The sequence below is a fragment of the Hypoxylon fragiforme genome (genome assembly GCF_022984875.1).
Source record: "Hypoxylon fragiforme strain CBS 206.31 chromosome Unknown GGS25scaffold_10, whole genome shotgun sequence".
NCBI lineage: Eukaryota > Fungi > Ascomycota > Sordariomycetes > Xylariales > Hypoxylaceae > Hypoxylon > Hypoxylon fragiforme.
In genome coordinates this window covers 2,114,675-2,141,620 of record NW_026054765.1, presented here as the reverse complement: position 1 = coordinate 2,141,620, position 26,946 = coordinate 2,114,675, and the positions used below count along the sequence as shown (strand labels likewise).

Below are 26,946 nucleotides of genomic sequence, written 5' to 3'. Positions count from 1 at the left end.
GGAGCTAATGGGTAGGTATTGAGAACAGACGTTCTTCATCGGCATTCACATGAGTAAGGGATTACTAAGTGCCGATGTGGACAGACAACAAGGCAAGTCGTCGACATGGCAGTAAATAGTTTGTATGCTCTCTTATTATCGCCCCGACAAATGCTATAAACCCCATCCCAATTAGGTACCTATATTCCAGCCAGCCATGCCCCCTAAGTAAGGGTCAAATGGGTATCAACGCCATCTATGACAAAAGTTCATGATTCCAAGTAATATAGTACATAAACAAATCTACCCTAAAAGCCTGTACGAACCCACGAAGGAGGGCGCTGAGAAAGCACGAGAAAAATAAAACATGCGTGACCTAGATAGGTAGGTAGGTACCTATATATTATGTATACTTTATATGTGTGATATAATATGTATATGTTATCGCTGCAGTATAGCCACACCAATGCTACCGAGATACTCGCACCTCGTCCTCGTGTCCTGATCAACCGCCTCCATCTCGGTGACCCCGCCCGTCGAGAACAGCAGCCTGTTCTGCTTCTCGGCATCCCATGTCTCCCACTGCGCCGCGCCGGGGTGCCGGTGCGTGTTGGGGTCGAACGTGCGGATGAAGCTGGTCCAGTACGCCTGGACGACGGGGGTGACCAGCGCGTTGGTGCCGTTGGCGGCGTAGCTCGAGGGCGGGCTGCCGTTCGTGTAACCCGCGCCCCATATCGCGTTCAGCTCGATCGTGTGCGGCACGCCGAGGCCGTCGGCGATTTGCCGTGGGTCCTCGACGTTGTATCGGTAGGTGAAGGTGTCGCGGTGGGGCGCCGCGGCCGACGAGATGTACAGCACGGGACACATGTACCGCATGTCGCCGTAGGCGTTGCTGACCTGCCGCCAGTAGCAGCCGGCGCTGGGGCAGGTGTCGTTCGGGTTCGGGTACAGCTCGCTGATTGTCTGCAGTTGCTGCTCTGTGATTTCCGAAAACTGGCTGCGGATGAAGTTCTCGCTCTCGACCAGTGTCGACGTGTTCCGCGGGGTGAAGATGGTTCCGTCGTTGGTGTCGGCGCCGACGAGTAAGGGGATCTTAACGAATCTGCCCTCGGCGTACGCAGTGTACGTGTGGTCTCGGATGAGGTCGCCGTCGATGACCGGGTTCCACATGTACAGCGGCGCCGCGCTCTCGCCCGGATAAGGTATCGCCACGTTCGCGGCTTGCAGCTGCGCGGTGGTTTTGGATCGTAAACATGACAGAGACAAGAGGCCGGGCCCTGAGCAATTAAGGCGAGATGAGAAACTGTCGTATTGGTATTGGCTCTGCTCCACAGTCAAGACTGGGCCGAATGATACGGATTCGGCGGCAGCGGCGTGGAAGAGATTGGTCTCCCTGCCTCCATACGCCACCATGTGAAGACTGATGCTAGCAGCACCTGCCGAGTCGCCACCCAGGACAACATGGTTCGGATCACCTCCAAACTTGGAGATGTGCCGCTTTACCCACTCCATCGCTTTTCGTTGATCGTGAAGCCCGTTATTCGGTGAGACCCAGGGGCCGTTGGTCATGAATCCATAAACTCCTACACGGTAGTTGAACGTGACCACAATCATGTTATTCCCACTTGCCCTGATCAGACCAGATCCATCGAAGCCGAGATTAGAGAGAGCATTGAAGCCGCCACCCTGGATGAAGAAGTAGACGGGGAGCTTGGACTCCGGGGTTGCGTCGCTAGGCGCAAACACATCAATATACAGACAATCCTCTGACGTAGTACTGCTGAGAGAGGCGCCAGTTGCTATACAGGCTGCTCCGTGCTATTATCAAAGTTAGCTCTCTGTAGGCCACTTAGGGATGACTATAGATATGTAGATAGGGAGTAAATATAAATACCTGGCTTGCTGCTTGGGTGGTGAAGTTGCACGGAGGATCTATCGGGGGTCTGAATCTCAAGTTGCCGACAGGGGGTGAGGCAAACCGCATGCCTAGCCATTGGGAGATGCCATCGTACTTGGCCACGCCGACATACTTGGTGCAACCCAAGTCGACGACTGGACTAACGGCAATTGCAAGATAAAAGAGCTGGCATAACACAAGGAAAGTGGTCTTAAGGGAAGCCATTGCAGCAGCGCCGTGAAGCCTCGGGGCCGTCTAAGGCGGTAATATTAATGAGAGACTTAGGTCGGGAATATAAAAACGTGTGAGACGACGACGCCATTTTTGGATGCAGGCCATGCAGGCGACAGGGCGGCCATATATATGGTAGCTATCATGTATATTGGCCGTTTAAGATTGGATATTAAGAGACGAAAGCCAAGATGTGAGTTACCTAACTAGCATTCTGCGGTATTGGATTTCTACGCCGCAACACATCCACACCACCCCCCCAGTGTATACCCTTGTTGTCTGGCGCAGCATTCCAATGCGCTATCGAGAGACGTTCCATCTCCCTTATGTCCTGGTGGGTAATAAGTTTGCACGGCAAGGTAAAGCAACATCCGCGCGTGACTGAGACATAATTGGGATGGCAGATAGTCTGACCGCTCGCTTGCTAGCCAGGTAGGTAGTAGGTAAGGTATATTACCTAGTTTTACATGTATGGACGCAGTCAGCAGTCACAGTCAGCAGTTAGTATATGTAGTTGGCAGTTAACTCTACCTGACCTAACATACTGTCCACGGTACTTGAGGTAGTATACAGGTAGTACATACATACATGCAGTATGTGCCTAGAATTTGGAGGAATTAGGAAAATTCGGCATAGCGTTCTCTATGGAAGGACTCATTCCATGTGGGGAACCCCGGGGTTATGTTGTCGATGCTACATTCATGGGTGGTATGTACATACCCAAGTAGTTCACCAATCAACAAGTTGATCCCCCCTGAATCTCTTTACTCTTTTTTACTACCCTTACTTCCCTTGCTTCCTTGGGTATCTTAGCTAGCTATAGTTAATGGCTATTGTCCTACTTTTCTAAAAATTAGCCCGCGGCGTTATCAATACGAGAGTTCCGTGATTTATCACTTTTCAATAAACAACCAAATGTAGCTTAAGGGGTCTGGTATATTATAACAAAAGAGTACTACTACAAGTAAGGAGGTAGTTAGTTAAATGATCATGCATAAATGGGCTATCAAGCCACACAGTCACCATGTTCCTTTCAAATTTTGTTTCAATTCCATCGCACATTATTCCGTGTTCCTGCTGCAAGCCACTGGTATCCATTCGGTATCCATCCTACCCGACCAGAACCTATTTACCTACCTGTCTAAGGTTAAGAAGAAGGATCTTAGGTATATTAATAAGAAAGCGATTTAAAACGTCTTTCCCCGAAATCAGCTCCTTCAGCCCTACCTGTTCAGCAAGCAACCACCCGGTTGGAATTGTCGTACAAGTGAGTAGCCGCAATTTATCAACGGGCGATTGCAGTAGGGGCTTGAGAATTCCGGTCAAAGCTCTTTGGACGCGGGATGTGTCACCCACGTTGGGAATGAACCGCATGTTTACATACACATAACTATATACATACGACGTAGTACATAGTATATATCCGGGTATACATATAGTCATGTACTTCTTGCTATGCATTGTACATGTGTGTATCTATGTACACGACGCCGTATGTACCAAATAGATGAGAATGCAACCACAAATTGCCGAGTTGATGGAAGTTTACAATCTACCGCCGCGAAAACAACTTGTTTTCTGTAGAATGCTCCAGCAAGGCAAGCACACCGATATTGACGTGACATTATTTTAACCTATTTCAATGTACGTTACCATACCCAAACATGTCATGGTAGCAGTTATCGTCATAACTTGGGAAGTTCGCACAGAGGCCTGAATATTGCATTGCGTCACTAATAACTGCGCCGTCTGCGCCGCTCTTCTTTAATCCTCTTTCAATTAATACTGGTGCCCCGTAGAAGAAGCATGAGATGAGCTGGTTGCTTGGGCAACCGGTATATCGTTCTTCTTTATAAATACAGGAGACAATGTCCACTATCTCGAAGCTCTGCCATGAATTACCCTGATAATACATGTGCTCCGACTTCGACGCGGATATGCGTGATACGTATCATTCACATGTAGGTACCCTCGTCCGACGAGCGAGGTCAACATTAAACTAAAGCACCTCGTTACGCTATCTACATCTTGGCTACATACTAGGAAGCGCCACAAACAATGCAGAAAAGATTCCAGACCAAACGAATGTCGGAAATTCGAATTGGAGAAAGCCAAAGTCAGAAGCAAGTAAAATGTCCCATTCTGGTCCAGAATTCCGCATTCCTCCGGACACCCGAAAGTACCCGGAGGCCGCATGGACCGGGGAGGATTCCCTTGCTTTACTACTAGTAGTATTTAGTACGGACTATGGCTATGGGCTACTGGAACTGAATAACTCTAGGGACATCAGGTGATTCGAAGCAAACTTCCAAGGTTATCCTACTGGAACTCAACGTTAAAAATGCTCTGATAGCCTGCTACAGCGCCAGTGCGTTTTCCAACAACGGTTGACCCACCAAAAGACCGTTGTTCAACAGCAACAACTATGACCTTTTTTTGCTTTTATTTTTTTTTTTCTGAAGAAAGACCTCTGATGGTAGCTATCTTGGTATATAGGTCTGTCTGTACCTTTGTGATACCTACCTAACCTAGGTAGTAGGTAGGTAGGCTTCCGGATTGGCTATCATAGAAGTTATGTCTTACCTAGCACACTCTCCGCATATGAGACGCAAGGAAGCAAAAGCTGGAAAATGTATCGTAACACGTCCATATTGCTACCAAAGCCGAAATGATCTTATTCACATGTAACCCCTGAGATTCAAACCGATAGCTATCACACATTGACCAGGTACCTACTAGCTAAGCTTACACTAGCAATAAACATCCCTCTCTAGGCTTGGCATTGGAGGCAATACCTAGCTGTTATATCAGCTGTGCATAAGCCCGGCCGTTCTGCCGTCTTATTTTCCGCCAAAGCGTTGCCAAAAGCTTGAATTCCCAACGGCGCGGGACCATACTTCCCCAACCGCCCGCACCCCAAAGCGTTTCTGGCCCGAGAAACGGTCCATGGTTGAGAAGAGCAGATGAAAAAAGATCCAACCGCCTCTGGCATTTACCGTACTAGATACTTAGTTCTAACATCGTGTTTAACGTTTTTTCTAATCATCCTTAGAATCTCAAATGCAATGCGCCGCCGTCTACCAAAGGTTGGCCGTTGGGCATCTAGTATCATGCCCCCGCCTCCCCGCAGTCCGTCAGTTGGTCAGTCAAAACACCAGTAGCCGTTTATCAACTAGCTGCTACTACGTCGCTAGGAATATGACCCGACTAGACACCCCTCAGATCCAACCTTGATAAAGAGATGTAGATAGGCAAGGGGGGCGTGCGGAGTACTACAAGGACAGAGAAACACCCCTACTTCCTTACTTACTTGCCCATTACTCCTCATTGCACTTGGTCACACAACCTCCATCTTCCATATTGCATACATCTATACGTAGTATAGGGGTTTCACGATTCCGCAACCAACAGACAGGTCACGCGAGAGAGAGAGAAAAAAAAGAAAAAGGAGAAAGGGAGAAAGGAAGAGAAACAAACATGGGAGCACCTTCGGCAGCAGTAACGGAAATCGAGCACGCGCCACCCCCTGATGCCGATGCTGACAGAGATGGCACCCGCTCAGGCACCCATCAGCAGGCGCATAAGGGCGGCGACGAAGACGAAGAGGGGAACAGAGGTGGTAGAGACATCGCGGCAACCTTCCTAGCGAAGAACGCAGCGGGACAGCGGATCCGGGTGACAGCGGCGGACTCGGCGCGAGTGCTGCGGCGGATCGACGTGGTGATACTGCCGCTGATGCTGACGGTGTACTTCCTGCAGGGGCTGGACAAGGCCACGCTCGCGTACGCATCGGTGTTTGGGCTGCTGCAGGACACGCGGCTGGCCGGCGACCAGTTTGGCTGGCTCGGCAGCATTGTCTACCTCGCTCAGCTCGTCATGCAGCCTCCCCTCGCCTGGCTCCTCGTGCGCCTGCCCATCGCCAAGTTCACCAGCGCCATGGTCCTCTGCTGGGGCATCTCACTCGCTTGCATGGCTGCTGCCCATAATTTTGGCGGCCTGCTGGCCACGCGCTTCTTCTTGGGCGTGTTCGAGGCCAGCGTTGCCCCGAGCTTTGTCGCCATCACTCAGATGTGGTGGAGGAGGAGGGAGCAGACGGTTCGGACGAGCTACTGGTAGTAAGTTACCACACAGTTTTTTGAAAATGACTTTTATTTCATTCGCAGGAGTAAATGTTGGCTCGCTAGGGTTCGGCTGCGGCATGTATTCGCGATGGTATACCTTGCTACTTTAGCCCCTGAAGGTGGAAGTTGTATGATCGATAACTAACTCTAGATTATGTAGTGCGATGAACGGAATCACGAATATGGTTAGTCATATCTTATTCCTTCAGAGAGCATCGTTTCGTTCAACTAACAGGTTTCAAGTTTGGCAGCTTGATCACGTACGGCCTAGGCCATATCGAATCAGAACTGCGCTCCTATCAGGTAACTTGATTCTACCCCCCTAAGCCATAAGGTAGTATGATACGCATGTTAATATGCAAGGATAGATAATCTTCCTATTCTTTGGGATAATCACTGTTGCGTTTAGCTTCGTGATGCTTACCTTTATGCCCGACTCACCGATCGAAGCAAAGTTCCTCAGCGATGACGATAAAGTAATCGCTGTTGAGCGGCTGCGCATGAATCAAATGGGAGTTATTTCGCGCGAGTGGAGCAATGACCACTTAAAGGAGGCTCTCCTAGACCCCAAGTCTTGGCTTTGGTTCGCGCTGCTGTTCTCTATCAGCGTCCCCTCCGGCGGCATCTCGACGTTCGGGCCGCTCATCATAGAGACGTTCGGGTTTGACCGATTCCGGACTATACTGTTTAATATCCCCTTTGGGTTTGTGCAATTCGTCGCCACTATTGGGGGAGCTTTTCTCGCCCAGAAGATCAAGATGAAGGGACCTGTCATCGCCTTACTCTGTCTGCCCCCTATCGCGGGCTGTGTGATGCTTATGGTCCTTCCCCGAGATGCTTCTCACCGAGCGCCGCTGTTAGTCGGATACTATCTAATCTCGGTTTATCCGGGTATAAGTATGTAGTTCTAACAAACAACGACTATGAATTATATCACTAACCTCTTCCAGCTCCACTCATATACTCGTGGGCGTCACAAAACACGGCCGGTGACACGAAGAAGAAATGCACGAATGCGATTCTCCTCGTTGGCCAATCAACTGGAAACGTAATTGGTCCATTGTTGTATACACAAAACGAAGCGCCCGGCTATACCAGGGGCTTACGCTCAAATCTGGGACTTTACATCGCGATCATTGTTCTGGTTGGGATCACCACTGCGTACCTGAAGATGTTGAATCGAGATCACGCGACAAGGAGGGTGGCACTAGGAAAGAGTGCCGTCATAATCGACACCAGTTTAGATGCAGAGAGCCCGCAGGCGGCAGAGACGGAAAATGCTCGAAACGTAGAGGAAGGCGACGCTGCTATCGGCGCTGTCTACAACGATGAGATGGAAAGACCCGGTGACAGAGCGTTCGAAAACCTCACTGACATGCAAAACGAGGATTTCGTTTTTGTTCTCTAAGTATCTCGCCGTATTTAGAGACCTGGAGGCGTTGCTTACTCGGGATTATTACAAAAAAGGTAATAATGCGGTGTTGCATGCTTATCCTGTGCATATTGAGATCACATCTCACCAGTCGATTAAATGTTACCTAGGCGAAGAAGGGAGCACCAATCGGTCTTGGGGTCTTGGTAGGATGCAAGGCATGTGGTACTTGGGTAACATATTGATCTTGGCCTAACGACGATGCCGTAATTGCCTGTTACTGGCCACAAAAGTTTTGATAGGTTGAATGACATAGTTAGCTGAGAATGAAGCTCAGATACTAAGAGACTGCGTGAGGTACATCTCGATTCGTCGTAGCCTCTCGAAACTGAGGCCTTTGACTAGAGGAAAAGATCTCTTGTGTAGCTATCGTAAGCCCTTCCGTAGTGCTGGCCCAGTTTTGAATTCATAATTTACTGCCTCTTATTTGCTGTATATCAGGTTTGGCTACCATGACGCTATGGCGGATAGTACCCCTTTAGAACATCTAGACTTCGGATCAAGACTTGACTAAGAGTTTGTGTCACCAACGATCGTCGATCGTGAGGTGAGTTTTACTAGTACCTAGAAGGAAGCAAGACGGCGTCACATCGGGCCCGTCTTGGTGGTGTCCTGGGCCCGTCAGGTCGGGAACAGGGACGGCCAAAGAACTGGTCGATTGGTGTTTCCTGGGATCGTTCGGGATAGTACCTTTCCTACCAGAAGGCTTCATGCGAGGTCGTGAACTTCGCCGGGCCGACCAGGTGCGTACCTACTAAAGAAGTCCAGTTTTAAGGTCAGTAGGCTATTTAGGAGACTATGCAAAACACGCATGGTGCTCTGGGGCATTATTCGGACGTCTCCTATCAATGTGGGGTTGACGTCACTTTCTTCGACGACCTGGACAATGCTTCTGCTCCATAGTAGTCCATGGTAGATCGACTTTGAGGCTACTATACCACATCAACTGATCGCTGTCGATCCGCTTATGAATGACGCCAGTCGTGATTTAGTCTTGGCCTGTCGGTCATCGAGGGGTAGTAGCGTCACTGCGACATGCAGATCCGGATTAGCAAATCAAACGACTTGCTAGAAATGTCCCCTAGCTGTAAATCATAAATCTGGAACTCAACTGGCTCTTGCAAACCGGGATCCCGGGTCTGAATAGCTGGAGTAATGAAAGAAACAAGTTTGTAGCCACACCAACTGGTAAGCTGACGCAAGCCACAAAAGAGGTATGCGTTCATGTGGCGTTTCTGCTTGCTTCACAAAGTAGAATGATCGATCCTCCAGGTCTCTGCATTACATCACATCGTACAGCTTGTACGAGTAGCTGTTTAGAAATGCTTTGGACTGAAGTGTGTATAAAAGAAAGCTGGCCTCGATGAGTTAAACTTCTGTTCTTCTGTTTGTGATTAGAATAAAACCATATCGTATAGTTGAACAAACACCAAAAGGTTGACAATACTTACTATCATCACATTTACCTTTGCTACAACTACAATTTGAAACTTCAAGCCAATACGAATAGACCGTTCTTTCAGCCACGCTTTTCAACACAATGTCGAACAACCAAAACGGTGGACTTTTGGGTGGCCTAGTAGGCGGACTCGATAATGTCCTCACCGGAGGCGAGAAAGCAAATGGTCAAGGTGGCCTCTTAGGAGGTCTCGGCGGCGCAGTTGGCAGCACGACGGAAGGACTCGGAAAAGGCCTCAACTCGACAACTAGAGGAGTTGGAAACGCAGTGGGCCAGACAACCGAAGGTGTGGGTAACACTGTGGGCGGCGTCACGAACTCAGTTGGAAGTACCGTCGGCGGTGCTACCGGCGCGGGCGGCGGAGCGAATAAGAAGGCCGATGGCAACGCATTCAAGGGTTACGGTATCTGAGGTTTAGGATGAGATATAGACATGATGGATGAAGCTTGATGATAAGAATATTGTAATCTTGTAATACATAAACCGAGCGGGCTAGGATTTGATTAATGATATTATGTGGACGTTACCACTTATGATACTCTAGGTATTTTATATTACATATGTATGTGTGCATTTTGGACATTCAATATTCAAATTAATCAAAATATAGCCAACCTGGTCTGTGGCTTAGCATGGTCGATACAGGCACATGGTGTGGCTTAGAACATTACATTACCCCAGCACTGCATTATGTTAACGTTAAACTTGAAACTTCGAACATCATTGATTGAATTTTGGTCTTCCCAGCTACATACATAGCACTAGTTACTGTAAATTGCTAAGGTTAACTGTAGTGGGGCATTGGACCTCTGAGCTTATACACGTATTGTACATCCATTCTACCCCCGAGCTTCTTACATTATCAATTGTACGGATTATTACGAAGAATAGCAGGCAAATGGACGCTAATGAGGCAGAGGACGTATCGTACGTCGACTACGAGGCCTTTCTCGATCCTAGCTTCAGCCCTTCCTCCTTCGCAAACAGTCTTGTTCTCGCTACCAATAATCCAAATGATACTCCTCTCGATCTTTCGACGCCCTTGTCCAAGGTGCTTTTTGACGCCCAGGAGGTTGATTCGCATATAGATCTACTTACTACTCGCTCTGCCATTCCCCTTTTAACCTTTACCAAGGACCAAACCGAAGCGAGCGGGAAGATCTTATCCGAGGTTGACAACCAAGTCAAGAGCTTAAATGAAAGTTACAAACAACTGGAAAAGGAAGTTATACAAAAGCATGCCGAAGCCGACGAAGTGCGCCTGGTTGCCGCCCGGTTGTGGGAGACGCTGAGGCTGGGAAGATCTGTCGGCCGCTGTCTTCAGTTGGGCCGTCAACTTGAGATTCAACACGGAGAAATTACCACGGCCGCTGGAGGCAACAGGAAGGAAGACCATAGCGTCACAGTCCGCTGCGCGCATACGATATTATCCTTGAGAGAAATCCTCGACAAGAAGGCACCGGGCGAGGAGGGATATGGACTCGACAGAATCAACGTCATTAGGAGTTTACAGGAATCTATCGTGCTTCCCATTGAGAGGTCAATAAAGAATATATCGGAACAAGTTATTCGAGAATTTAACATTGGATCCACTACTTTTGCCCAAAGCGAGGAGGCCAAGGCCCGGACCATCTCTGCAGCCGTCACTCTTTACCTCATATCACCGGTTGGCACAAAACCAGACAGATGGACACCCCAACTGCTCTTACAAGCTCTTGAGGTGTATTTGCGCAACGCGCTGCAGAGCTCCATATCCTCGCTGGCAAGGTCGCTTGCGAACCTGCCATCTCTAGATCGGACTTTGGCAGAGGTCTCGGCGCGATGTCAAAATATCATTGCTCTAGAGATCATCCTCTCCACAACCAAAGCCCCGGCGAACCCACTTTTACCAACACACAAAAACGTCTCTTCGGACAAGTCAAATCTTCTACAACCCTTACTTACGTATCTGGAGACTGGATCACTCGTGTCCTACTTCTGGAGGACTATGGCGAGCAGCCTGGCACCACGAGTTCAGGAGATTGTAAATCGCAGTGGTGTCTCGGCCCGTACGCTGAAATCGAACCGAAATGCAATTGGAGAGGCAATTAGGGAATGCGTCATACTTGGTAGCCAGCCTCCGAGCACCATTGCTACCGCCAAGGGGAAACCCTCGAAGGGGAACTCGGAGAAGAGCGGTGGATGGGATCGGGAGGTGGCTGTCATGGTAGGCAGCGTCGTTGGAAACCTCGGCAGATGACAGCAGTTATCCCTACGGCAACGTAACTGGCCTATGTCCTTAACCTGGCTCATCAGGTCTAGAGATAGTATGGCAATTTGCATTTGAAGAGTTTCCGTGTCTTTATTGACCGGGTTTGTGACCCGTCACTCGTCTTATCAACTCGAAATATAACCATGGCGAAGAATCAAGTTCCAAGTAAGAAGCTTGCCGGGGTTGTTCGTCACGATAATGCAGCAGCATTGCGTGATTTCTTGACTACTTGAAGCGTATATTCAGGATATAGATATTTTATCGGTTGTATCCTACTAAGTACTAATAGGCATCGTATAATCCCTCATTTTAAAAATGCGCGGAATAACTTACCTCATTGAGTATCTATGCGTTATTCCACCTTGATACTCCCTTAACCGTACATATAGCCCCTCTTATTAATAATAAGATGGTTGTCGTACCGGTATAGGTACCCAATTTCTAACGAGTCAAGCCAAATGGTTCAAAGGATTACCTGCAGGCTACCAGACGAGTCATATACATGTGTATATGGGATAGGAGTGATCGTAAGACAAATTATATATTCAACATGCACTTCTCCAAACTGCATAGCACCCAGATATATGTAGCGAATACATGTATATCTATATAGTGGGAGTATGTACCTCGCGCCCCATGTGCCTTGAAGGTACATATATAACGTAGAATGTTGATATTGGCTTTAACATGTGGCTTTCCTTCCATCCGATACTACGTAGGTAGCGGGTTTGCGCATGTGGATATGCTAGTGCCCAACATTGTGGATGTATCTTTGCGACGGTATAAACTTGAACAACTCAGCATTCGCTACGAGGGTTAGTTATGTGTTGAAATTTGAGGCGAACTTTGGTTAGTATAAGCATGTACCTGCCCAGGTAACCTGCGCGTAGTGTGTACATACCTAGTAGTACATACCCTAGGTAGAGAAGGCCAATCGTGATGAGTATTTTACGTAGCGTACTAGCGGATGGCGCTGAGCAAGCACCGACTTCTTTTAAGCGGAGATAAGTGCAGATGTTGTAGGCAGGTACATAAGGTGTAAGCCCGTTAGCCGCTAACTTGAATTCCATAATTTCAGTTGGTGGTTTCCTACATGTTGGCTTTTCTCCATAGAAATCTTCGAAATTCTCTCAAGGGAGGCATAAATAACTTGGGTGTTCCTGCTGTTTTGTCGGGTGATATTTAGGCTATTTTTTATCTGATTTTTTTTTCTTTTTGGTTTTCAAGAGTCGTTCCACCTCGAATACCTGACTACTACTATCAATTTAGTACACTACATATGTAGCCAGGACAGATTACCTACATACGTCATTATCTCTTCTATGAATTTGAACCTGAATATCACGGTACGTACCTGATTACATGGGTTCAATACCTACATGTAGTAATTGGAAATGTCTGGACCTTCAAGTCCACATGATTTTTGCGGGCTAGATCGGGCCGGGTTGGCCAATGCTTTTCCATGTCCTTCCATTTCTTCCACAATCGATGATGTCTTTTAAATTCTTCCCAGCCTGGTCTTTCAGCATGTGCCAGCGTTACAGGCTCACAACTCATAACCCCACCATCCCACCGCATTACATTTGTGTTACAGATTGAACGTCGAGCACATCCAACACACATACCTACAGTTTTGTACTTTATAATAGGCCGAGGTTTATTTGACGATGGATGGGTTTCATTGATTGCTTGATTGCTTGATTGATTGATTGAATTCATTGATGGATTGACTAATTTGATTGAATCTAGCCTTGTGTTATTGAAGTTGAATGAGAGGTACCGTACCCCTTATCAAGGGTGACAACTTGAAGACCTAACATTGGCTGGACACTTTCAAGTTACCAGACTATTTCAAAGGTACTTACATACCTACATAATCTGCCCTATATATCGCAATCCGGAGAGAGCCGTCAACTTAGTAGTTGAGGTTGGCTGATGAGTTCAATGTTCTGAGAGGACAAAAGGAAAGGGATACATTGTTTTTGTCGTCTGGTAGTTAACCCACATCGAATCAGGAGCAAAACCTCCTGGTTGCATTTTACGCATTTCTACACACATTTTGACGCATTTCATTACAACTCCCCTTGACACTTCAAGTTTCCACATTCATATCCATAATCCATCTTTTCCAACTCTTTCCAACATAACACACTACTACCTTTATCAGGTACCTATCTAGTACCCCACCATCATCATACGCAAGAAGTAACCCAGTACTACCTAGCAACTCCATCATGCCCAAGCTGGATTAAATCAATTATCATCACCACGAACCACGATGGCAGTTCTTATGGGAGCCCCGCTATGAATTTATGAACCTAAGAGCCTATGTCGTTCTAGCCCTCCGGCCCGTTTAGAATTCTACATTCCGCTAACCATTTCTTCCTTACCTCTCTACCTCAACAACACCGTATATGAACCTGGCTTTGTCTACTTTGCCAACCTAATTAATTACCCTTCGTTTTTTTCTGTTGTTCCTTGCGCTCCTTATCGGTCAGTATATGCATGTGCTGTCTTCCCATTGCTTAGCTGTCAAGGTTGTTGGTTGATATAACTTTCTCCACGCCTGACCGCCTTCTTTTGCTACTAGTTATCTACCTATTTTATACCTAGTATCTTTTCTCCCCCGTGAAATTCATTGCATTGCATTTATATTATCTACTTGACTTTGTTCCATAACTGCAATATCGCGCACCGATTTTCACCTCTAGATCGAGAGAATTAGCACTAAACTGATTATCGCAGAGACCAAACTAGAAGCCGATATCGCCTCTACGAACGACGTCATAAAGGAGGCTGAACAAATGTCGACCCGCGAATCCCCTGTTAATGGCAGTTCGCAAGACTCGCCGGAACTACCACCCCATGAGCGAACCTCTATTACGAATGTTCCTGTAACCCCGGGCATCCAATCCTCGACTTACCTGTCGCGAGCGGGCATCGATTCTACTGGGACATCTAGCCCCAGCTACTTTACACGAGATCCCGCCAAGAACGGAACGAGTGCCTCTTCTGGGCCTGCATCGCAACCTGTCCCAAATGAATCTTCTCCCTCCAACCTAGTGAAAGATGCTCCCACCGACCTTGAGGTTCTGCGTCGGATGAGCGTATCAACTAAGGGGCGAAGGCAGTCCATCTCGGAAATCAAGGCTGCTGCCCCTGAGTTAGCTCTCAGTGGAAATATTCTCTCGGTTACTTTCACAACTCCTCACGCTCTAAAGTACCATAAGAACGGTGAATGGGTTAGTCTTACACAGTCCGAGTCTTTTTAAGACAAACTTGTGTCGCATGAAACTAACTCTAAGAAGGAACTAGGTTACCGTCGCGGCCAGTCAGCTCTTTTCGATTCCTTCTCCTATCTTTCGTCAGATGAAACGCCTTGGAACCATACAGTTGTCGCTTGGACCGGCGAAATAGAAGCACCCGTCGAATCACTCGCCTCTCCAGAAGTCCTCCAGGACACCACTTCTACTATACCAGCTCTTAGCCACCTCTCGGCGCCTATCCCATTAGATGGAGAGACACCGCCTACACCACCCGAGGTTGATGGCCTGTGGATCCCGCAGGACCACCAAGCTAGGTTAGAGCAGCAGCTGATCCATGATAAGCGCATTAAAACGGTGCCAGTATGGCTTGCTGATGATGCCGAGACGAGCAACGAGGGAATTACGTTAAATGATCAATCACGATGGAGGCGGTATGCAGAACACACGATTTACCCATTATTCCACTATAAACAGCACGAGCCAAACGACGGTCGATCGGAACGTATCGAATGGGCCGACTACTTCCGCACCAACTTGAAGTTTGCTGACAAGATAGTCGAGATATATAAGCCAGGAGACGTGGTGGTTATTCATGACTACTATTTGCTGTTACTTCCTAGTATGCTACGACAAAGAATGCCCAACATGTACATTTCATTCTTCCTACACTGCCCGTTCCCCAGCAGCGAATTTTTAAGATGTCTGCCGCGGAGGAAGGAGGTCCTAGAAGGTATGCTTGGAGCCAACCTCGTTGGTTTCCAGTCATACAGCTATTCTCGTCACTTTGCCAGCTGTTGCACGCGGATACTTGATTTCCCTTCAGATTCCGTGGGTGTCGATGCGTACGGGTCTCGAGTTGAGGTCGGTGCTTTTCCAATCGGCATTGATGTTGCCAAGGTAGAGCAGATGGCGTGGTCCAAAGAGGTGTCAGAAATGTACGATGATCTGAAGGAGCTCTACAAGGACAAACAAATTATTGTGGGACGTGACCGTCTGGATAGTGTCCGCGGTGTTGCGCAAAAGCTTATGGCGTTCGAAAGGTTCCTAGAGCTCTATCCCGACTGGAGAGAGAAGGTGGTATTAATCCAGGTCACCTCGCCGAACACGATTGAAGAAGGAGGAGAGGAGCCAGAGAACAAGATTGCAAGCCGAGTCAATGAGCTGGTCATGAGAATTAATGGCACTTATGGCAGCCTCGGATTTTCGCCAGTGCAGCACTATCCCCAATACCTATCGCCAGCCGAGTACTTTGCTTTGCTGAGAGCTGCAGACATTGGCTTGATCACGTCAGTCCGAGACGGCATGAACACGACCAGCTTGGAATATGTTGTTTGCCAACGCGATACGCATGGCCCGCTTATTCTTTCTGAATTCAGCGGTACTGCGGGAAGCTTGCGCGATGCCATACATATAAACCCTTGGGACCTTACGGATGTTGCCCATCAAATCCACAATGCGCTCACCATGGATGCAGACAAGCGCATGGGCATGCAGTCAAGCCTCTACAAGCACGTCACCACACAGAATGTTCAGAGTTGGATTGCCAAGTTCCTTCGCAAGCTCGTCGGCACCCTAGCATCTAACAAGAATAACAATGTCACCCCTCTGCTGGACCGTACTTTGATGTTGAAGCAGTATCGTCAAGCCACCAAGCGCCTCTTTATGTTTGACTACGATGGCACATTAACTCCGATTGTGAGAGATCCCCAGTCGGCCGTTCCATCAGAGCGTGTCATTCAGACATTGAGGGCGCTAGCAGCAGACCACCGCAATGCTGTGTGGATCATCTCAGGCCGAGACCAAGATTTCCTCCAGCAACACCTGGGACACATCTCCGAATTAGGATTCAGTGCCGAGCACGGGAGCTTTATGAGACACCCGGGCCAGGACACTTGGGAGAACTTGGCTGAGAAGCTAGATATGGGTTGGCAAGCAGATGTCGTTGATGTCTTCCAGAAATATACTGACCGCGTGCCTGGTAAGTTTCCATTATTCTCAAAACCATATCACTATTGAAATACATTCTTGGCTAACGCAATTTCCATCAGGCTCATTCATAGAGCGTAAACGTTGCGCTTTGACTTGGCACTACCGTCAGGCCGACCCCGAACAAGGTCTGCATGCATCGCTAGCGTTGCATAAAGAGCTCGAGGAAGGTGTAGTCACAAAATGGGAGGTGGACGTGATGAAGGGCAAAGCCAACCTCGAAGTGCGCCCAACGTTTATTAACAAGGGCCAAATCGCCAAACGTCTGATCAATGACTACAATACCGACATTGCGCACATAGGCGGTAACAAATCTGACGCCAAGGACAAAGGGGGAAATGTGGATTTCGTGCTATGCATGGGAGACGATTTCACGGACGAAGATATGTTCCGAGCTCTAAACGGCATCAGCGGCACGCAAGTCGAGGCCAACCAGGTGTTCACCGTTACGGTCGGTGCTAGCACGAAGGTGACTCTGGCCAAGTGGCATATGCTGGAGCCAGAAGACGTGGTGGAGTCGATAGCTCTCCTCGCCGGAGTGGGACTGAGTGGTGAGGCTCACGAGCAACTAAGTCAAGTAAATTTGGCAACGGTTGCGGGACTCGAGGGTCACATCCCGGCATGACTCCCAAAATCGAAACTATGATTACATTTAGGGACAGAAATCAGTGTAGACAAAGAGCGTGGCGCTAGGTTATCAGGGCTCGGGCTAGAGGATTCATTCGTGCATACGAAATACGTGGTGATGTTTAATATCACAATCACAGAGAGCGAGGTTTCGAGAAGCATAAACGATGAATTCGGAACCCATAGGAACTTTGAAAAGATCAGAGGTTATTGTTATCCTGGCTTACAAAGATACGAAAATAAAGTATACCATTTACCTACACGTGTATTAGTAGGCGTCTGCTTATCTATAGTTGGGACGGCAATGCGAATGCGCCGCCTTGATACAGGAGGTGGGGAGAGCTGTGGTTTATCACTGTCTCCACCTACCTACTATATATGTGGATAGGTTATATTAGGTAGGCACCTTAGCAGTAGATATCTATATGTGTGTGTACCCAGTCATACGATTTAAGGATTTGAAGCGGCAGTTGTTACATAGCACAGCAGCAGCAACAGCAGCAGCTATTCGTTGAAGTTCCCCAATCATCACATCCCTCCCTTTCCTCCCCCAACGTCATTTTTATTCTGTAAGAGGTGGATGAGTACCTACCTAAGTAGGTATTACATCACACAGCGTTATTATACATAGGTGTGCCTAGGTAGAGGCTATTGTCAGAACATAGGTAGGTACCTACCGCTACCTCCACCAAAAGGCGAATGATGGATGGGTCTCTCTCGCTAATTTGTCTCTGCCTCGTGTATGCGAGTATATTCTGACAGCTATCTAGGTCAGGTACATAATCTAGCCTAGGTAGGTGTTTCAGTGACGGCCCCAGTTAGCTCTCATGCGCGTTGCGTTGCGTTTCGTTTCGTTTCGTTTCGCTTCGTTTCGTTTCGTTTCGCTGCAGACGGGCAGACAGGATTGGTCATGTGCTTTTGCGATTTCCCGCCTGATTACCTAAGTTATCTTATATACCTATGTAGGTAGGTAGGTAACTAGTATGGATAATTGGGAGGTGCAGTTGCGTAGGTGCGTACTGTTGCTCCCCTGCTTTTCGGGGGGGGGGGGGGGTTTCTTGGTGGTCGGTCGGTCGGTCGGTCTCGGTATTTTGTGTATGATGTTTTGCTTTACTTACTTACTTACTTACGTAGCAGGTACCTTGGTATGGGTAGGTAGGTATATGTGGGTAAGTACAGTAGGTGTAATAAGATGTAGAAAGCCTCAGTGTGTAGGTGCCTAGGTAGGCCGCTAATCTGCCCTATGCCTCAGTAGGCGTAGGTGTAGGTGTAGGTGTACATAGATAGATAGGTAACTTGGCAGATCAGGCCATATGCAGGTACAACACAGCACCTGTCAGCGTGGCCTGAGGGAGACTATTTTTTGGTTTTTTTTCTTTGGTAATCTTTTGATAAGAAGGGGTGTTTATTGCGTGTCTAGGTACCATGTAGGTAGGTAGGTAGGTAGGTGTAGGTATATGTATCAAGTATATGTATCAGGTTTGAATAATAGGTATACGTATCAGGTATATGTATTGTATTGTACAAGGGTAACTATGTTAGTTCCCCATGGATGCGGCGAATTGACGATGTGAGTGCTGGCCTTCAGGGGGGGTACCTATGGTCCTATGCAGTGTAGGTAGGGGGGCATGTACATATTATAAGTAGCACTGACTACGGGGGGGGGGGGGTAGGCAGGTAAGCTTATCTGAGGTTTCAGTCGTTATGGAGATTGGGTTGAGTGCGGGGAGGGGGCTATGCTGGTATGTATTTTTGTATTCTTATATACATATGTATGTATGTATGTTTCAAGATGTAGATGATATTTATATGGGATGAATATCTTTAGCTGATATGTATGCAAAGGAGATAAGGGGGGTGTCCGATGTTGTACGCATGTCCGGCATGTGTGTGTGTGTGTGTTGTGTCAGGTGGTACGGGGAATCTTCAGGCGAGACATGCATGGCATACGACAGGGGAATGCAAGACACCTATGCATCTAAGTTTCCTACGGTAGGTAGGCATGCTATAAGGAGGCCATTTGACCTGACCTAGGGGTAGGTATGTAGGATATAGTATATGCACTTTGGGTTGGGGGTTCAGGCAAATAGATAGATCCCCAAGTAGATTTGAGGTGAGAATAAGTAGATGCCTCGGCATGGTATAGTAACATGCCGGGTGCTGACGGAATCGTATAGGTAGTCACATGCATCGGTAGTAGGTAAGTAGGTTGGTACTAGGTAGCCAGATTAGGTAGACATGTGGCGAAGTTCTTCATGTATGCACTTACATAGGCACATATGAGGCTCTTTCTTGTCTACGTTACATTCATCCGCTCGCTTCTAGCCCTACCGCAAGACGCGAGAGGTCATAGATGGATGTCTAGCCGGGGTTATTAATAGTGTAGTTGGGGAAGAGGATGGAAGAAGAGATGGCGTGTGGTGCATGCGCGCGCGTGTGTGGGAATGGATTCATCGTTTCAGGTAATCCGTGGCTTGGCGAGACGGACGAATGGGTGTAATCCACAGGATGATGCTGATATAATTATCGTCCTCCATAGTACGCATGCCGTAGCATTGGCCGCATTGGGGACTCTTTACCACACGTTGAGTTGGTCTGGTTTTGGGGGCTTAGGTGAGACTGCGTTGACAGGAAAGGCGTATGTATATCTTAGTAGGTAGGTACCTAGGTATGGATGTTGTGTTGACGCTACATGCCTCCCGATTAAGTATTCCACCTCAGTTCTTCCAATACCGACGTCTGAAAGCATACAGGTACCTAGGTTTCAGGTATAGCAGCAAGTATAATAATTAATATATCGGCATTTTACCATGATTTGTAATGCCAAAGTTGCATACTACATACTATGATGTGCATACGTCAAAAATACCATGTAAGTAAGCAAGCACCCCTCCTTTAATTATAAGAAATATATAGGAATAGATGAACCAAAGACATCACGACACGATTACAAATCTCATCTTACCTACATACCTACTCCCTTATATAAGCCCCTTAAATACCACAAGTCGTGCCAATAGGATGAATTGTCGGTTTGGTAACGGCTTCCCGCAGCCACACGGGTGTAAGAGACATACATACATACATACCTAGGTTAGGCAAGCGAGTCGTGTTACACGACCTATGTGTGCGAGCGAGGGGTTGCACGAGTAGGGACCGACTGAGTAGATAAGAGCTATTATCACCAGCCACAGAGATTCTATCATAGTTGAAGGTTGGAGGCTGGAGATGGCACTAGAGATGGGACGGGAGCTGGCTGTACGACTTCATGTGGATTCTTGGATTGGCCCAGGAGCGAATGTGATACAATGAAGCTAGGAGAATAAGTCTCTTGCAGATATCATACAGTAGTTCGGGCAGTACTGGATCTATAGGGGTTACCTAGGTACCCAGATCCTGCACGATACTGAGGCGCATGCCGGGTATTGGCGTGCGCGCGTTTCGGGGGGAGTTAACTAACCTAAAGAAGTACTTGAAGTAATAAGCAGCAGCCGAACGTAGACTTCATATCCGCGAGGTCGGAACTTGCTCTTTAATGTAAAGCTACATTGTGGCGCGCCGACCTGAAACGGCGGAAATTCAAAGGGTATTCGGGGCCGAGGTGAGGCTTCTCGTCGTTGACCACAACGGAGAGCCCCCCCCACATTTGTCCCCTTTATTCAACAGCCTGTCTGAATGGCGCTCCGGCTGTAACGGTTCACGGGGGAGCTTTCGGGTGGGGGTTTGCGGCGTGGCCGATTGGCATGGCCGGTTCACACACATATCGCCCCGTTCCAGTATGCATATGGGTATTAGGTAGGAATATATTAATAAGTAAGTATACTCAAAATCTCGATCGAACGGTTCGTGCTGTTGTTAAGTATAGAATAATATGCATTCAAGTACTGGTTCTGGTTCGTAAGTCGGCGTGCTATTCCCGTCTAATTCTCAAACCCCCCCAACGTACCCTTATAATCTAAAAAGCGTGTATCAAAGCTTTTGTCTTCTGGAATCGAAGAAGGGCCGCATCTGCTAAACCCCAACTAACTTAAGTAGGTATAATATGTGCAACTGCATCATTACGGTGGCGGTGGGGGTCGGGTATTATGCACATATTATGTACGTGCTTTTTTAAAAAAGAAAAAAAGGGGGGGAGGGGTTCGTTTGGTTTGCGCGTCAAGAAATAAAAATAAATATATCTTTGTAGGTACGTAGTATACGAAGTAGGTAAATAAGAATAAGAATAAAAATAAACATAACTCCGGCGACGTCTTCGGCCCTATCTATATAAATCCATTACATCCATACCTACATATCTATGTGCATGTAGTTTAATGTATAATAGTTGTCATATCACATGCTTGCTATATGGAAGTAAGTAGGGGTTGTGTGCGTAGACTACACTAAATAAACATCCCTGGCAATGCTGGCGGGTGGCCTGCATGAAAGCCACGTGGTGGTAGGGATCAGAGTCTCGCTCGGGATGGTAGAAAAACATGGGAACAGTTAATACTACCTACACCGGTACGAGCTACCGAGCTAGCAAGCCCATTACAGCCCCGGGTGGTACTGTATCTTCTACTAGTTATCTTGGGTGTATCTTGTTTAGGCCCTCGGTCTGGAACGTGCATTTTTTATTCCATCAATCCTTCGAGTCCATGTCTCTGGTACGTGCGCACGGTACGCGATCGTATCTGAATCTACACTACGTACCGTCGGTACCGATCGGGGGGATGTAGGTATGCAAGTACAATACATACGTGCAGGCTGGGCACGCACCTAGGCCAGGTACACTCACCGTGGAAGCGAGACATAGTTGGGTATGCGCGTCTAATGACGGTGACAGAGGCCTACCTACACACTAGTAAAAGCGGTAAGCGTCCCATGTCTCACGCGTGTCGAGTCACAGGAGAACAAAACCTACTGCTGAATACCTACCTAGAGATTCGCCGAGTGTTTGATCGGCGGGCAGAATTGTTGAAAAGAGTGCATCGGAGCTGATGTCACTTTATAGAATACACCTTGTTGGCTAGGTATTGTACCTACGTATGTCCACACTTACGCGCTCCAAGCTTGGTCGGTCGGGAGGTAGGTAGGTACTTGTATAGGTACAGGCCGACGCAACGCATCCGTGGATTGTGTCATCGCGCTGCGAGACATGTGGCTCGCGTAGACAGCCCACTCCGCTTTTTGGAGCGCGTGTCAGGTACATAAGACATTCTGCGTCGAACCTGTGAAAAAAAAAAAGCCATGTGCCAAGGTACAAGTACGACAAACAACATTGAAGATAGTAGTATCATAGTACATATGTACCTAATACCCTCCTACATACCGCCAACCTCGATGCACAAACTAGAGGACGGTTGGTGATGGTGATGGTAGCGCTTAGGATGGATGATGCGCTCCGAGACAACCGTTCAAAGCAAAGTCGTACTGCATATACGGCGAATGTACGCACATAGATATTAATTACCTACCTACCTACCTACCTACCTACCTACATACATACATACATACATTATATGCTTTGTATAACAAACATTACGGCCCACGCCAATCTTGCCCAGAACGCTAGATACTGCAACCCAGCCGATCCTACATAGGTATCTATGGGCATGGCCGCCACGTGCGACCTGCATAATGTCTGCCGAATCCCGACGAAAGATAAAAAAAAAAGGGGGGGGGCATTTGTTTGAAGAAGCGCGCCCAATCTAAGGTTACCTAACTACACAATGGGGGTGTTGTACAAAGTAGGTGCGAATAAAGTGCCCGGTACATCGAGAGAGGGAGGGAGGGGTGTCAGCATCTTGCTACGACTATACCTACATGTAGGTATTAGGTATGGATGCAGATTACCTAGGTTCCAGCTGGCGGGAACGCTACCTCCCTCCCAACCTATTTACTTACCTACATGTGCCTACACGTTGAGTACTGCCGCTCGTCCGAATGACATATGTAGGATGGGTGACTTGACCTGTCGTACCCCCTACAACCTACAACCCATGTCTACGCTATGCTAGGGGTCCATGGTGGTGAATGACACCCCGCGGTGAAGAAAGAAAAACCCCTGTCAACCACCGCAGGCGAATTATTAATATACCTGCATACCATCGTCATCCCGTAATACTCAATATACATACGTAGGTATGTATGTAGGTAGGTGAATAACCGCCGGCGGCGACAATGAGGAATTTCCATTGGCTAACGTACCTACATACATATGCAAGAGTACCTACCTACCTATGTCTTGGCATTTCCCACACACGGGTGCCTACATACCTGGCATGTATTTAATCAAAGTATTGCACCTACATACCTAGCCAAGCTACCGAACAACGGGAGCCGCACGGCGCGTGCATGTGGTTAAGAAGCTTGGTAAGTAAAAAAAAAAAAAAAAAACGTTGTAAGCACAAAAAGCGCAGCACCGAGGTAGGTAACGCTTCTGTTGTACTTGTATTGTACACCTGCCCGGGATTCTGTGTTGCCCATGGGGAAAGTGGACGGATGAGTGAGCGAAACACCCCCCCTCTCACCCAAAAAAACCCCCCCAAAACATAAAACAAGTGAGTGAGCAAGTGAGCATCCAGTACGCAGACCGAGTGCACAACCTAGGTATGTAACCTACTATGTACAATACCCAGGTAGCAATCTAGTCTAGCAGAAGTATTGTACATAGCAGTAGCAGGTAGCCTGCTTAATGTCGTAGTAGCACTACGCCGGCCTGTCCGATTAAACTGCCTGAACGCCCGCGCAATTTACTATTCGCTGGTTTATATAAGCCTCAAAGCCATTGGTTCCGTAGTTCAGGAACCGGCCAGGGTCGTGAACCGTGATCTGAGGTAGGTTCGATTGACTTGCCTTGTTTCGCACGTGGCAGACAAGGGGGGGAGGGGGCGGGCGCGCTGGGGATTTTAATCGTGTGTGGGGTGGGATAAGGCTTACCTACTTACTGGGAGAGTAGGAGAGAGCACCATTGAGGCAGTGTGATGACTCTGTCCTGTCCCCTGAACGTTTTTATGCATGAGTGGCAGTGTTCAATCACTGACAGGGCATAGGTCTTAGCCAAAGAGAACTCGGGTAGGAATGCTTGTATTGATCTATGGCCAATCGCAAGGAAGTAAACCCGTCTAGAAGTACACATCCATCCAACTAGTATATTGAAACATTGACGAGAGTGTCGTGAAAAGAAATCTCCGTAGGCGGAGTCAGGTACATTATAAAATACCCTAACCTACGCCATACTACCTATACTCTCATGCATCCATAAATGCTCTAGAGAAAGCACCCGTAATTACCTAACCTAGTATACTAGGTACATAACATTATCGAAATGCTGTCCATTAGAAGCGATACTGGCTTTCTCATGTCCCCAAAAGGTAATAAATAATACACAATAAGAGAAAGCAGAAAAGAATAACGAATAGAAAAGCTTGCGCCTTCTAGACAGGTCAAGACAAAGTTTGAATCAGCTTGGAAGAAAGCCATATCCTCCTGGGCGGGTGACATAAGTGCACTGTCCAGCAGGCCTATGAACTTAAAAGAGAGAAGAAGAAAAGGAAAGAAAAAGTTGTAAGACCAAAGATGATCTCATAACCTCCAAGACCTGCTTTGCTGATGACCGGAATATGCGTAATGGTCGTCAGAACATTAAATTTATCGTCGTTAATTGCCATTGGCCCGTCCGGTAGCAGTGCTGGCACTGGCGAACTGGCTTGAGAAAGTATCAAGTCTTGATCTCATAGTGGCTTCGTGATCGTACGTAGCTGGCAGGCTTACAAGCCTGTCCGTGAAATGGTCTGTACCCGATTGCTGTGTCACTGTGCTTAGGCGTTGGTCTCGTAGTCGGGATTCGTCATGGGCAGTCGTGGTAGCGGTAGAGGACATGTGTCTAAGTTAATGGTCTTGACATTAGTGACGACTCAGACATACAACATTGGCTAGTATATGACTGACGGGTTAGATGGGCAGCTTCCAAGGAAGACTCCGGTGGATGAGGTGTCGTTAGCCATACTGGATTGGATAGAAGAGTATAAAAATGTCTGGTAGGAGGATATGAAGAGGTATGGAAGTGCTAAACTATTATATAGTTTAGAGCAGAGACAAGATACTAGTAGTAGATGAGAGAAGATATGTGAAAAGGGCTTTAGGTATATAATGCTGCGAGTGTGCTCGAGCGGTCGAGGAGAGGTAGAGTGACTGTCTTGAAGAATGAAAAGTCAACGGGATTGAAAAAGTCGAGAGCTTGACGGCGAAGGGTCATATTTATTAGTCGAAATTTTGCTTTGGTGAAGGAGGTAAGATATGAGATAAAATATACCTACCCAAGTACCTACGTATGTCCTGGACTTGATGGTAGCATGTTTACCTGGTATGGCCCCGGTCCAGGTTGGTTTACATAATAATCTCTCTGGGTCACTTGAGATGAAGGAACAGGATGGCCCATTGGGGGTAGTGTATCTTGGTAAGGACAAACGAGGAGAAAAAAATAACAACCACAAAGCCTTATCGGATCAGAATTAGCCATATAGCTCGTCGGCGACCTGCTCCAGTGTAAGGAAGAGCCTGGGTTGCATGGATTAGAGAACGGATCATAATCATTAGCTAGGTTATGTCGATACGATATTCCCCGGAACAGATTAACTTCAAATCGACTACAAATCGTCATGGGGGACTATGGCGATCGGGGCCCCGGAGAAAAGCACCTCGATGAAGTAGGTGCCTATATTTGCTATGATAATGTCAGCATCGCCGCAAAATATAATTTAATGATTCCAGTACCTAGTAGCAATTAAGTCTTACACAAGGGGTGTCTATTTAGGAATAGGCTGGACATCCCATTATAGACATTTGGGGGTATGTGTACATGTAGACATATTGTAAGATTACCTAGCTAACGGTCAGAAGAGTTGCATCATACCTAATCGAAGAGAGACTAAGATATCAAAAGATTACCCTAGGTATCTAACCTACTTAGTAGGTAGTTATATGAAAAGTCGACAGTTTGTCGAGTCAAAACATGTCTCAGCCTTATTGAGGTATGCGTAAGCTTTTAGCGGAAAATTGCCACGTAGATGCAAATTTCATCGCCTGGTACTGCGTAGACCTAGCAATTACTTACATAACCTACCCTAGGTAGGCACTTTAAAGGGCATCTCGTCTTTCGAGCTCATCCTGCTGTGGCAGCCTGATTTTAAACCGCAGATCATTCACCGGGATTAGGTTGAGTTGAAAAAAGAGGAAGAAAAAAAGAACGGCAACTAGTCTGTAGGTGGATCATCTGAACAACGACATCCAGCGAAAAAATATTTTAGAAGTTAAGATAAAGGCCAAGATCGTCGTTCTATCGCAAGATACTCTGGGAGATGTAAGAACGACGGAAACATATGCTAGGGTTAGTAAGATTATTATTGTCCGAATTGATCAACTTATCCATGGATGTCTGGCCTGAAACATGCGGCCACTTGAAACGTAGGCACACTGATAGGCAGAGCCTAATTATGCATAGAAAAAGAGGCAAGTTGACAGGATACGAGAATGTTCGAGACTTATAAGTCAGGTGGCAGTCTTAGTTTGGACCGCATGTCGGGGGGTCGGTCCAATACGTATTGTACCTATAGCCAGCCTGAGATTTGGAGCTGGGTGGTCAGCATCATCTTCGTAGAGAATCATTTAACCTGCAGGTACAAGACATCCGATAACCCTGCATGATCTCTGTTCA

At 47.4% G+C, this 26,946-nt stretch overlaps 5 protein-coding genes across 5 annotated transcripts; 3 read left to right on the top strand and 2 right to left on the bottom strand.

Annotated features, from left to right (window-relative positions):
* Positions 1–96: 96 nt before the first annotated feature.
* Positions 97–2,743, bottom strand: GGS25DRAFT_511593 (alpha/beta-hydrolase). Its single transcript, XM_049262727.1, has 2 exons — positions 1,874–2,743; positions 97–1,797 (listed from the first exon to the last, which is right to left on the bottom strand). The coding sequence occupies exons 1-2, from the start codon at positions 2,099–2,101 to the stop codon at positions 421–423; spliced, it is 1,605 nt and encodes a 534-aa protein (XP_049112564.1). The 5' UTR covers positions 2,102–2,743; the 3' UTR covers positions 97–420.
* A 2,599-nt stretch (positions 2,744–5,342) lies between these two features.
* GGS25DRAFT_95691 (MFS general substrate transporter) lies at positions 5,343–7,696 on the top strand. The gene is made up of 5 exons (XM_049266175.1): positions 5,343–6,222; positions 6,389–6,413; positions 6,472–6,531; positions 6,597–7,125; positions 7,179–7,696. The coding sequence occupies exons 1-5, from the start codon at positions 5,585–5,587 to the stop codon at positions 7,634–7,636; spliced, it is 1,710 nt and encodes a 569-aa protein (XP_049112563.1). The 5' UTR covers positions 5,343–5,584; the 3' UTR covers positions 7,637–7,696.
* A 1,504-nt stretch (positions 7,697–9,200) lies between these two features.
* GGS25DRAFT_516257 (oligomeric Golgi complex subunit 5) lies at positions 9,201–11,358 on the top strand (the record flags this gene model as incomplete). The annotated part of the gene is made up of 3 exons (XM_049263177.1): positions 9,201–9,522; positions 9,885–9,889; positions 10,006–11,358. 3 exons carry the CDS (start codon positions 9,201–9,203, stop codon positions 11,356–11,358), a joined length of 1,680 nt encoding a protein of 559 aa, XP_049112562.1.
* A 2,261-nt stretch (positions 11,359–13,619) lies between these two features.
* GGS25DRAFT_95498 (glycosyltransferase family 20 protein) lies at positions 13,620–17,723 on the top strand. Its single transcript, XM_049266174.1, has 3 exons — positions 13,620–14,612; positions 14,679–16,614; positions 16,685–17,723. Exons 1-3 carry the CDS (start codon positions 14,175–14,177, stop codon positions 17,245–17,247), a joined length of 2,937 nt encoding a protein of 978 aa, XP_049112561.1. The 5' UTR covers positions 13,620–14,174; the 3' UTR covers positions 17,248–17,723.
* Positions 17,724–24,890: 7,167 nt separating this feature from the next.
* GGS25DRAFT_526529 (uncharacterized protein) lies at positions 24,891–25,237 on the bottom strand (the record flags this gene model as incomplete). The annotated part of the gene is made up of 2 exons (XM_049265007.1): positions 24,891–25,116; positions 25,182–25,237. The coding sequence occupies 2 exons, from the start codon at positions 25,235–25,237 to the stop codon at positions 24,891–24,893; spliced, it is 282 nt and encodes a 93-aa protein (XP_049112560.1).
* Positions 25,238–26,946: the final 1,709 nt, after the last annotated feature.